The 13,472-nt window shown below is 42.5% G+C and overlaps 1 protein-coding gene across 1 annotated transcript in view; it reads left to right on the top strand.

The window, feature by feature from the left end:
• Window positions 1–8,342, top strand: part of CTSC (cathepsin C) — a 39,762-nt gene extending 31,420 nt beyond the window's left edge. Inside the window, exons 6-7 of the mRNA XM_060771133.2 lie at window positions 5,316–5,447; window positions 6,476–8,342. Coding sequence (XP_060627116.2) covers window positions 5,316–5,447; window positions 6,476–6,975 — 632 coding nt within the window. The 3' untranslated portion in view covers window positions 6,976–8,342. The remainder of the gene's footprint in view (window positions 1–5,315; window positions 5,448–6,475) is intronic.
• The last annotated feature ends 5,130 nt before the right edge of the window (window positions 8,343–13,472 follow it).

Genomic DNA, 13,472 nt, shown 5'->3' with positions numbered 1-13,472 from the left:
TGATCACAACACTGGGTGCAGTGCCTAAAGACCTTGGCCTGCACTTAAAAACAATTGGCGCTGACACAATTAACATCTATCAGCTGCAAAAGGCCACCCTACTGGGATTTGCAGACATTATTCACTGATACATCCCTTGGGAAGTTTCTGACATGTGATCCAATGCAACAACCAGCATAGCTATCTTGTTTACTGTGTCCTAATCTTGTTGTGTTTCAAACAACAACAACAACAACAATAATAATACACTTTATTTATATTCCGCCCTTCTCCCCTAAGGGACTCAGAGTAGATTACAGCATTTACATACATAGGCAAACATTCAGTGCCTTTACAATCATATAGAATGAGACACACAAACAAGGGCAGAGGCTTCTCCTTTCATTTCCGGCTTCTGGGGTCAGTGCTCATCTCCAGCTCTGGGGAGGTGCTTTTTCTGTTTTCAAGCTGATGAGCCTGCATTGTCTCCTCCTGGTTGTCTGGCCAGCAAGATTGCTTGGAGCATTCTCTGCCTTTTCCCTCCAAAGCAGTACCTATTTATCTACTCACATTTGCATGTTTTCGAATTGCTAGGTTGGCAGGAGCTGGAGGGCAGCTTGGCAGAAGGCTGAGAGGAGATATGATAGCCATGTATAAATATGTGAGAGGAAGCCACAGGGAGGAGGGAGCAAGCTTGTTTACTGCTTCCATGGAGATTAGGACATGGAACAATGGCTTCAAACTACAAGAGAGGAGATTCCATCTGAACATGAGGAAGAACTTAATGACTGTGAGAGCCGTTCAGCAGTGGAACTCTCTGCCCTGGAGTGTGGTGGAGGCTCCTTCTTTGGAAGCTTTTAAACAGGGGCTGGATGGCCATCTGTCAGGGGTGATTTGAATGCAATATTCCTGCTTATTGGCAGGGGGTTGGACTGGATGGCCCATGAGGTCTCTTCCAACTCTTTGATTCTATGATTCTATGGAGCTGACAGGTGGGAGCTCAGCTGATTTCCAGCTGCACAAGGGTTTTAGCCATTGCACTACTGCAGCTCATGGGTTAAAGCCGCAGTCATCTGTTCCTTAAAACAAGGAATAGGGAAGAATTTTATCTCAGTAGGATCTGAGGCAAATTTGGTTGGGGATAAAGCATTTTAAGGGAGTATATTAGCACATACAAGGGGGGGGGGGGAATCTAAGTACCCCATGATATTTTAGATCCAAAGATTCTATAGGATGGAAGTGAAAGTGATATTGGTTTACTATCACTGTTGCAGCAGCTGTGTGCCGTTAAATCATATCTAACTTATGGTTACCCTGAGAAAAATCATTTGGAATAGTGGGATAGAGAAATTCTTCACCAAAGTACAGATCCCAGGATTACATATATGTAGCCATGGCAGTCAGTTCTTATATAGTTCAGTGGTTCCCAACTGTTGGTCTTCCAGGTGTTTGCGATTTCAACTCCCATAAATTCCAGACATCATACCAGCTGTTAAGAATTGTGGGAGCTGAAGTCCAAAACACTTGGAAGACCAAAAGCTGTGAGCCACTGTTGTAAAGCAATGTGAAGATACACCGGCTGCTATTTCTTTTCCATAGCTTGACAAAATTGTATTATTGAAGGCTTTTATGGCTGGAATCACTCAGTTCTTGTGAGTTTTCTGGGTTGTATGGCCATGTTCCAGAAGCATTCTCTCCTGATGTTTCACCCACATCTATGGCAGGCATCCTTAGAGGTTGTGAGGTCTGTTGGAAACTAGGAAAATGGGGTTTATATATCTGTGGAATGTCCAGGGTGGGAGAAAGAACTCTTGTCTGTTGGAGCTAGGTGTGAATGTTTCATTGGCCACCTTGATTAGCATTTGATGGCCTAGTGCAGTGGTTCTCAGCCTGTGGGTCCCCAGATGTTTTGGCCTTCAACTCCCAGAAATCCTAACAGCTGGAAAACTAGCTGGGATTTCTGGGAGTTGTAGGCCAAAACACCTGGGGACCCACAGATTGAGAACCACTGGTCTAGTGGTTTCAAGGTCTGGCTTCTTACTGCCTGGGAGAATCCTTTGTTGGGAGGTGACTAGCTGGATCTGATGGTTTCTTGTCTGGAATTCCCCTGTTTTCAGGATATTGCTCTTTACTTACTGTTAAGATTTTAGAGCTTTTTTTTTTAATACTGGTAGCCAGTTTTTGTTCATTTTCATGGTCTCTTCCTTTCTGTTGAAATTGTCCACATGCTTATGGATGTCAATGGCTTCTCTGTGTAGTTTGACATGGTGGTTGTCCAGAGTGGTCCAGAATTTCTGTGTTCTCAAATAATATGCTGTGTCCAGGTTGGTCCATCAGGTGCTCTGCTATGGCTGACTTCTCTAGTTGAATTAGTCTACAGTGATTTTCATGTTCCTTGATTCGTGTTTGAGCAATGCTGCATTTGGTGGTCCCTATATAGACTTGTCCACAGCTGCACAGGATACGGTGTAGACTTGTCTACAGCTGCCAAGGTGAGGGGATCCCTCTTGTCCTTTGCTGAATGTATCATTTGTTGTATTTTCTTACTGGGTCTGTAGATAATTTGTAGGTTGTGTTTCTTCACTAGCTTCCCTATGTGGTGAGCAGTTCCTTTAATGTAAGGCAAGAACACTTCCCTCTGGGTGGATCTTTGTCTTTACTCTCATGGCTTGTTCTTGGTCTTGCAGCTCTTCTGATGTCTAAGGTGGAGTCTCCATTGGCCTGTAGAGCCCAGTTTAGGTGGTTCAGTTCACCTTGGAGGAAGTGGGCTTCACACATTATTTTTGCACAATCTGCCAGGGCTTTAATTGTGCTTCTTTTTTGACTTGGGTGATGGTTGGAGTTTTTATGTAGGTATCTATCCGCGTGTGTAGGTTTTCTGTAAACTGTGTGGCCCAATTGTGGATTGGGTTTGTGGATGACAAAATTAACAATGTATATCTAAACTTTACACCTAAACATGCTACAATTTGCTTTGTTTCAACATCTATTTGGAGCAGGTGGTTATAGCAGGATCTAGAGGAGGCCAGGGTCCACACACGGCCAAACAAAAAAGTTACACCCTTGCTTTCTCATACAAGCAAGAATCTGAGCATATAAATTGTGTAGCTGTGGTGTAATTTTAGGTGGTTTGAAAAACATTTGTCTTGGCCACCTACACTTGCTTTTACACGACAAGAGGCAGTTCGGCTGCTTAACGCCTCTCCGAGATCACAATGCCCTTTCTTCGGTATCCATGGGCAAGGTACTTAGAAATAGAAAGGGAGTTGGAATTAAGCTGCCTGCTAGCCAGCAGGCCACCTTCCCATTTGATCACAGGGTTACTTTTGCTTTCAAAAGCGCTTGATGAATTACAGGAAATTCTTACAGCGAGCAAAGAAGGACTGTGAGCGGATCGGTTTTTTGGCACAGAGTCGTCTTGTGTAAGAAAGTGGTTCCACGTGGCCCTTGTTGCTAAGCAGCTGATGCTTAAAATATATGTTTTAAAAATCCCTCTGAAAAGCCAGAAAATTATGCCTGCTTCTTTGCAGTGAATGGTAAGAAAGGAAAAGAAGGTCCAGGAAGAAGAATGGCGGGTGGGCGTGGGCTCTAAAATTAAACATGTTTAGAAACTGGTAATATGGAAAGTGGGTGGCAGGCAGTCTACAAAGCAATTACTCTGAAGTTAAATGCATTTGTAAAGCTCGGTTTCCCAACTCTTTGCTCAGGCATGAGGAACCTTAGGTCCTGAGACTGAACCCATCCTCAAAGTGTACCAGTATGGTCAATTCTCATTTATGCCATGCTTTTTAGTGGTTTTCTAGCTTTTGTGCTGTTTTTCACCAGAATTTGTCGCCTACTTACAGATAAAAGCCCCATGTTTATGGATTTTGTATCAACAGATTCAACCACCCAGCGTTTGAAAATATTCCCTAAAGCAGTCGTTCCCAACCTGTGGGTCCCCAGATGTTTTGGCCTTCAACTCCCAGAAATCCTAACAGCTGGTAAACTGGCTGGGATTTCTGAAAGTTGTAGGCCAAAACATTTGAGGACCCACAGGTGGAGAACCACTGCCCTAGAAGAATCCTCCACTTTATGCAACTGTGGAGTAAACAAACAACTCCACATCTGTACGCTTGTCCACAATGCCCCGCCTCATGTACAGAAGAAGAATTGTGTAAAGTTATAGACAATGTGGTTGCTGTTGCCCGTTTTTGGTCAAAAATTATTTAGCCACGTGCTCCCTATAGTATATCCGTTTTATGCAATTTTTTTGACATGAAATAAAACCTAATGGTGAGGAATACAGAAGCGCAGCATATGGAGGAGCTACATAAAATGACTTCGTGGCCGGATTCAGACCACAGGCCTTGAGTTTGACACATGTAGCCTAGAGGACCATGAGAGTGCACAGAGAAGATGCAAAGCCAACCCTGATTTTACCATTTTATATTGAGGACATTATTTTACTACACCGTTTTACGGTAAATATGACTTGGGCATTCATAGATTTGGGTTTCCATGGTATCAGTTTGAGGCCATTTTGACAAAAAAATGGGAATAGATACAGAAAACAATGGTATGGACCCAACATAGTTCTGCAAAGAGCCCAGTGTATTTTGTGCAAGGTCTTCACTGTTTTTTTGCACATGATGATGATGATGATGATGATGATGATGATGATGATGATGATTGAAATTTCTTGGTGGTTGAGCTTTTTTTCACAAGGTGACTGAAATTGTCAAGACATCCTTTCCCATCAAGAAGTGAAAATACAAGTGCAGCACAACCTCCGTATCCACTGGGGATCCATAGCAAGAGTCCCCATAGATATCTGAAAACATAGATAAAAGCAAACCCTATGGTTTTATTATTCTTGGGGTGAAAGCATGCCATAGAATAGCATTGGAAGACAGAGAGGCCTGTAAACTACTTCCAGGAGGTAATCCCATTTGGAGCATGGATAAGTGAAACCATGAATATTGTGTCTGCAAATAGAGTTGTTCTGTATTCATTTCACCCTAATGATAAGATTCCTTTATATCCCATGTTTTCCTCCAGTGAGTTCAAGGTGGCATACCTGGCTACCCTTCTGTCCACTGAAATAAGTCAATCTGAGAGAGAATGGCTAGCTTTAGGTCAGCTGGTAGAGTTATGGCTGAGTGAGGACTCTAATCTGGATTTCTTACGTTGCAGCTAAAGTAGCATTGACACTCTGTGCCATCCACATTCTCATGAAATACTACTTAAGTTCCTTCCCAACAAGAAGTTACATCCTGGTCCAGAGAGGTAGGAAATAGTAAGTCTAGAAAATATGTCTGCTGATCAACTAATACTATTCTCCCTCTGGTCTTCAGCATCCTGTGGCAGCTGCTATGCCTTTGCCTCCATGGGCATGCTGGAAAGTAGGATTCGGATCCTCACTGGCAATTCACAGACTCCAACGCTCAGCCCCCAAAAGGTTGTGTCCTGCAGTCAGTATTCCCAAGGTAAGCGATCTCAACTTGCTTTGTTTTGAAGGATGGTCAGAGCTTGGAGAGCAGAATTTCTATGGGGTGGGTAAAATATGGACAATGGCTGCATGAAGTCCCCAGAGTCATTTTTGTGGCCCCTAGGGGCCCCCAGTGGTGAAACTAAAGTTTTGCAAAAAGTTTTCCAAATGTTTTGTTTCTAAATGGCTTCTGGGCATGTGAGACATTTCAACCGCATTCTTGTCACTGGTTAGTTGAAGTCTGGGAGAGTTTCCCCTCTCCCTGTTCATCCACACTCTCCCCAGACACAAACTTGCAATCTGTCCATCTTCAGTCCTGCCAGCACAGAGGTTTAACCCACTGCGCCACCGGGGGCTCCAAACTCTCCGTCTTAGAAATGGAGATGAGCACCAGAGTTGGACATGACTGGACTTAGTGTACCCAGAGGTACTCAGGGTGTCTCACAAAAGCACTCAATAGTGCGCCAACACCCAATAATAATAATAATAATAATAATAATAATAATAATAATAATAATTGTTGTGTTTCAAATAATAATAATACATGCAAAAATACTGTGGGACTTTCGAATCCAGACCGACAAAGTTTTGGAACACAATACACAGACCTCACAATTGTGGAAATGAAAATTTTTGGATTATTGGTGACAGACAAATTAACGAAAAACAACAGGAAAAACTCAGCCATTTTGAGGACCTCAAAATTGAACTGCAAAGGCTCTGGCATACACCAGTCCAGGTGGTCCCAGTGGTCATCGGCACATTGGGTGCTATGCCAAAAGATCTCAGCCGGCATTTGCAAACAATAAACATTGACAAAATCACAATCTGTCAACTGCAAAAGGCCACCTTACTTGGATCTGCGTGCATCATTCGAAAATACAAACTTGGGAAGTGTTCGACTTGTGGTTGAAATGTCTCACATGCCCAGAAATCCAGCATATACATCTCGTTTGCTGTGTCATACTGTATTTTTGTGTCAGTATAACAAGAATAATGATAATAAATGTTACACCTTTTTTTCAGGTTGTGATGGAGGCTTTCCTTACCTAATTGCTGGCAAATACGCTCAGGATTTTGGTGTGGTTGAAGAGGACTGCTTCCCTTACACAGCCACGGATTCGCCTTGCAATTTTAACCACAGCTGTTACCACTATTATGTGGCTGACTATTACTACGTTGGTGGGTTTTATGGTGGGTGCAATGAAGCTCTAATGAAACTGGAACTTGTGAGGCATGGACCCATGGCCGTTGCATTTGAAGTATATAATGACTTCCTGCATTACAAAGGGGGGATCTACCGTCACACGGGGCTGATGGATCCATTCAATCCTTTTGAATTGACCAATCACGCTGTCCTCCTGGTGGGTTATGGTAGTGATCCAGAGACCGGGGAGCCCTTTTGGATATGTAAGAACAGCTGGGGACCGGCTTGGGGTGAGCAGGGTTTCTTCAGGATCCGTAGAGGCACGGATGAATGTGCAATAGAAAGCATAGCAGTGGCTTCCACCCCAATTGCTCAATAGTAACTGGCATGAATTTCATGTGATACCTTCCCAGGAAGCAAGCGTCCATCATAAACATGGAGCAAATTATGATTGTAATTCAAAGAATTCAGCTTTTGCAGCTTTAAAGAATCAGTTTTTCTCCAAGAATTCAAGAGACATGAAATATATGGTGCAGGTTCAAAAGGATATTAAAGGCAGTGTGCTCTTGAAGGAGCTGTGGATAAAGAACATGTAGATGTGAGTTCTATAGGTGCTCAAGCATAGCACTTGTGGGATGATCTTAGCCACTGTGATTGAAGGTAAATATCACTCTTAACTTTTGCTGAACTGTGGTTTTGTGGGACAGCTTGAAAAGCCATGGATGGTATGTGATAGGTGCTAATTATAGTTTGGCATTGTGACAAATTAAAATGGCAATGGTTCCATCTCTTGAGGTTATTATCCATGAAAGAAAAAGACTGAACAGATTGGAAATATAGTAGAGTCTCGCTTATCCAACCTTCACTCATCCAATGTTCTGTATTATCCAATGCAGTCTACCTCCTGCCCGGATCCACAGCTGTTTCAATACATGGCAATGTTTTGGTGCTAAATTCGTAAATACAGTAATTGCTACATAACGTTACCATGTATTGAACAGCATTTTCTGTCGATTTGTTGTAAATTTTGGTGTTTTGGTGCTTAATTTGTAAAATCATAATGTAATTTTACATTTAATAGGCGTTTCCTTACTCCCTCCTTATTATCCAACATTTTCGCTTATCCAACGTTGTGCTGGCCCATTTATGTTGGATAAGCGAGACTCTACTGTACAAGCAAGAATAGTATATTTAATATCTGGGCATTCAGGCTATCCTCAGCCATGTTAGCACAAATTATGGTTTGGTGCACTTTGAACTGAACCTTTCTTCAAGATTTACCTAACATGGCTTGATAAAATAGAGCAAACCCATGTTTAACTTTGTGAGTTTCATCGAAGAGATGCAAGGAACAGAACAGGTTAAATGTTTACAATCCAGCTGTAACATTCCCTAATAGTTATAATATGCAGTAAGTGTTGATATTCACTGACTTGTTCTCACTGGACAGTCTTTTTATGCTTGACTTCTGCCAAAAAATATTTTCACCTCATATTTTAAAATTTGAATTTACTGTGCCTTAAAGGGAAAATGAAGAAATTTGGAAGTATAATACAAAGCAACTGTAATAGACATGATTATAATTGCACTGTGAGCTCTTTAAAAAGGGAAACTTTCTGAATCAGTCTCAGACTTGGGATGTCAATGTTCGCCTGACAATCATTTCGTATTATCTTTCTATTCTGAACCTGGCTTACTTCATATTCAACTTTTGTATGTGATTCTGAAATAAAAGAGATCATCCTCTGTTGGTGTAGGAGTTCTTCGTTTAGTTGTCTTGTTGCATGTCTTTACAAATGGAATTGGAAGAAAATAGAAGGTGTGACCTGAAGCTTGAATTTCTATACTGGAGTCCACTACCTTTCCAAAAGCATATAGCTAACTGCAGTGTTGCTTCTGGTGTGAAGAAATTGGCCGTCTGCAAGGGGACTCTCGGATTTTTTTTTTATGTTTTACTATCCTTGTGGGAGGCTTCTCTCATGTCCCCACATGGGAAGCTGGAGCTGACATAGGGAGCTCATCCGCACTCTCCACGAATTGAACCTCCGAACTGATGATCTTCAGTCCTGCCAGCACAACACATTGCACCACTGGGTGCTTCAATCTGGGGAGACTTTCTCAAGTTGCTCATGACACGGGGAAAAAAATCTCCAGTGTTAGTCCTTTGTAGAAGTGACCCATTGAAATAGATGGAACTTGTGAGGCATAACCCAACTCTAAGCACCCTTCTACACTGCCATATAATCCTGATTATCAAAGCAGATAATCAGGATTTATTATAGGAGTGTAGAAGGGGCCTTAGAGTTGGGTTGTGCTCATATGAGTTGTCTTGAAACATATCCCCTACAGATACAGGGGTTGGATTATACTGTTCTTCCATTTCAGATACATTTATTTTCTTTATACTCATTTCTATAATAGTAACATATAAGATGAGGTTTTTAAAAATCTCTGGTTACTAGGCTTGGTTGATCCAAAATAAATTGGTTCAAAACTTGTTTCAGATCAAGGGGGGCACTGGTGGTTTGATTCTAAAGTCACTTCCAATTTTTTTTTTTAAAAAAAAGTCGGAATTTGCCGAAACTTCCGAATCACTTTGTTAATGGCAGATGCGATTGCGCAATACATGGTGCTGGGGAAACTCCAGGGCTTTCTCCCTCCCTCATTTTTACACCAATCTTGATGAAAGTTGATATACCGCTACAACACATCCTCCTCTGTTAAAGGTAAAGGTAAAGGTAGTCCCCTGACATTAAGTCCAGTCATGTCTGACTCTGGGGTGTGGTGCTCATCTCCATTTCTAAGCCGAAGAGCCAGCGTTGTCCGTAGACACCTCCAAGGTCATGTGGCCGGCATGACTGCATGGAGCGCTGTTACCTTCCCGCCAGAGCAGTACCTATTGATCTACTCACATTTGCATGTTTTCAAACTGCTAGGTTGGCAGAAGCTAGGGCTGACAGCAGAAGCTCACGCCGCTGCCCGGAATCGAACCTGCGACCTTTCGATCAACAAGCTCAGCAGCTCAGTGCTTTAACCCACTGCGCCACCGGGGGCTCCTCCTCCTCTGTTAGTATACCAAATTTCAACATGTTAGGACATGTGAGCAAAAAAAGTTTCCAGAAATGACTTTATTAATTTCACCCTCTCCCTCCCTCCCAAACACACCTTTCCTTCTTCTTTGGAACAGGACTGTTAGGGCATGTTAAAAATATAAACCCCAGAAAAAAAGGGGGAGACCCTAATAAAAATAGCAAAGTTTAGTGGTGAGCAAAAAAGATGTTTCCAGAAATTACTTTATTAATTTCACTCTCTCCCCACCTCGCAAACAAACTTTTCCTTACAACAGCAAAACAACAGAGGGGATACAAACAGGCACATAAAATCACTCTCAACAAAAGATTCCCCCCAGGCACTTCCAAGCCATTGAATGCTAATCAAGGTGATCAGCTGAAACATTCACAGCTAGCCCCAGCAGACAAAAGTCCTTTGCCCCACCCTGGTCATTCCACAGATATATAAACCCATTTTTCCTACTTCCAACAGACCTCACTACCTCTGAGGATGCTTGCCATAGATGCAGGCGAAACGTCAGGAGAAAAATTGCCTCCAGAACATGGCCATATAGCCCGGAAAAACCTACAACAACCCAGTGATTCCGGCCATGAAAGCCTTCGACAATACATTAAACTTTTCCTTCTTTCTCTCTCTCCTCTAGCTCCAAACCCTTGCACTCAAAATCTTCCCTTCTCCCTTGCCTTCCTCCATTTTCCAAAACTCCTTTCCTATGGCTCCAAACCCTTTCTTCCACCCCACATCCAACAGCAACAAGCAGCAGCAGCAACAATGGTTCAGGCTGCCCTCTCCTTTCCCTGGCTGCCAATGAGCCTTCCAGGCATGTGGTTGGGTTTATACAGCAATGGCTGCCGGATGCTGCAAACCACTTTCCTCCCCAAAACGTAACCCCTGATTGGCAAGGAGGCTTCACCACCCAACAAGCTTAGTTGCATTAAAACTGCTTCATCATCGTTCCAACTCATTCTGCATCCCTGAAATCAATCGTGCAAGGCGAGTCAGAACTATAGGGGACTACAGCCTCACGGAAATGTGGCGTAAGTCCCTTCGGAAGGCAAAAACATCATTTTTTTTCCGATTTAGACCACATCCAAGTAAAGCTATCCAACCCTACTGGCTACACACACACACATATAGATGAGAAAAAAATCATTTAACCTCTTTATATATGCTCTGGATAGTCCTGCTGCTTCGAAGTGATGTTCTACAGCGGTGCAGAAGTGTGTCTACCCTCAGAAATCCAGATTTATTTATTTATTCCTTTGATTTCCCAACAAAAATGTACTTAATCAGTGCAGACCCAGGACTGGATTCTCTGGCAACAAACCTTCCCCTCCATCTCAGAGCTCTTCAGCCTGTTTAGCTTTCAGGCTGATCTGCTATGCTCTAATTATCCAATTTGAATGATCATAGCAGGAATTAATGCCACTTTGAAGAAAGGTCTTTTTAGTTCGCCCTTCTGAATACATTTTCCAGGTACAACCAGAACTGGAGCGCCCCCGCAGCCTGCTTGGGATGTTGGGCACCACTTTTCAGAATGATGAATATGCACGATTTTAACCTGCAGCCTCAAATCCCAAACGTGCAAGTATATCCTCACCCTGCCCAGCTTTGAACCATCAGAGTTCAACCATGCAAGGGTTGGTGCTAATGTGTTAGCGTTCAAGTGGGATGTGAAGAATGGTTGCCTGTTTTCTCATCCTTGTGGTGTGGTGGGGTGTTTTTGGTTTTCAAGACTTCCCACTGAGTGAATTTGGAAACAATAATATTCTTGGTTACTGTGAGTTTTCTGGGCTGTATGGCCATGTTCCCTCCTGACATTTCACCCACATGTATGGCAGGCATCCCCAGAAGTCTGTTGGAAATTAAGCAAGTGAGGTTTATATATCTGTGAAATGTCCAGGGTGGGACAAAGAACTCTTGTCTGTTTGAGGCAAGTGTGAATGTTGCAATTGGCTACCTTGATTAGCATTTAATAGCCTTGCAGCTTCAAAGTCTGGCTGCTTCTTGCCTGGGAATCCTTTGTTATTATTATTATTAACTTTATTTATACCCTGCAAAATCTCCCAAAGGACTCGATGCAGCTTACAAAGACCAAGGCTGCCAACAATCAGCAACATACAATACACAATAAACTCATAAGCAAATGATAAAACATCAAGCAAACAATAATACAGTGAAACAATGACACCGTGACACAATTAAAACCTTTGTTGGGAGGTGTTAGCTGGTCCTGGTTGATTCTTGTCTAGATTCTTGTCTGGGGGATTTTTAGTGTTTTTTTATTGTCCTGATTTTAGAGTTTTTTAATACTGGTAGCCAGATTTTGTTCATTTTCATGGTTTCACCCTGATTGTTTCCTGGACATTCCACAGATATATAAACCCCACTTGCCTAGTTTCCAACAGACCTCACAACCTCTGAGGGTGCCTGCCATAGATGTGGGAGAAACTTCAGGACAGAATGCTTTGGGAACATGGCCAACCAACTTGGAAAACTCACAGCAACCCAGTGATTGCAGGTATGAAAGCCTCCGACAACACAATCATATTCTTCACAGTACGGAATTTTTGTGTTTGTATGTGAATCTGTCAGTACGCAAACACCTGGCTATATGTATAGAAAACATTTTTTTTTCTATTCGTAGTAGTAGTGCCTGCAAAACGTAGACTGTCTACAGATGTCACATGCAATTCCTGGAATGATTCCATTAGCGCTGCCTCCGGAAAATCCTGCAAATCTCTTGGGAAGACAGGCGGACAAACGTCAGTGTGCTGGAAGAAGCAAAGTGTGCTGGAAGAAGCACCAGCACTGAAGCGATGGTTCTTCGCCATCAACTCCGCTGGACCAGCCACCTTGTCTGGATGCCCGACCACCGTCTCCAAAAGCAGTTGCTCTACTCTGAACTCAAGAATGGAAAATGGAATGTTGGTGGGCAGGAAAAGAGATTTAAAGATGGGTTCAAAGCCAACCTTAAAATCTCTGGCATAGACACTGAGAACTGGGAAGCCCTGGCCCTTGAGCGCTCCAGCTGGAGGTCAGCTGTGACCAGCAGTGCTGCAGAATTTGAAGAGGCACGAATGGAGGGCAAAAGAGAGAAACGTGCCAAGAGGAAGACGCGTCAGGCCAACCCTGACAGAGACCGCCTTCCACCTGGAAACCAATGCCCTCACTGCGGGAGAAAATGCAGATGAAGAATAGGGCTCCACAGTCACCTACGGACCCACCAGAACACTGATCCTGGAAGACTATTCTACTCGGCCAACGAGGGATCGCCTAAGTAAGTAGAAGTAGTATCATATCCTGGCTTTTTCATAAGTTTGGGTCTCAAGGGGATTCGCAGTCTTAAAAAAAAAAAAAAGAACAATGCAGTCCGTTCTCCATATCCATAGATTCTGCATCCACAGATACAACAATCTATGGTTTGAAAATATTCCCAAAAGACTTTCAAAAAGCAAATCTTGATTTCGCAGGTTTACATAAGGGTCTCCATCTTACTATACCACTGCATGTAATGGGACTTGAGCATCTACAGATTTTGATATTCAGGGTCAGTCAATACTAAAAGCCTACCATATTGAAAAAAAATGTCAAAAGTGAACATTATAATAGAATTAAACTGTTCACAATATTTTAAAAAATTAAGACCACATTTAAAATGATAAAATATAATTAAAAAGACATTAAATTAATTTAGTTGAAAACAATACAGAGAAATACATAGGAAGCTTCCCTGCTTCCTCCTAAGGAGGAATACCCAATTTTCTGTGCAATACCACCTTCCTTTTCTGAACTCTGAACAAT

Source organism: Anolis sagrei, chromosome 3 (genome assembly GCF_037176765.1).
Source record: "Anolis sagrei isolate rAnoSag1 chromosome 3, rAnoSag1.mat, whole genome shotgun sequence".
NCBI lineage: Eukaryota > Metazoa > Chordata > Lepidosauria > Squamata > Dactyloidae > Anolis > Anolis sagrei.
This window is presented reverse-complemented; position numbering and strand designations above follow the sequence as displayed.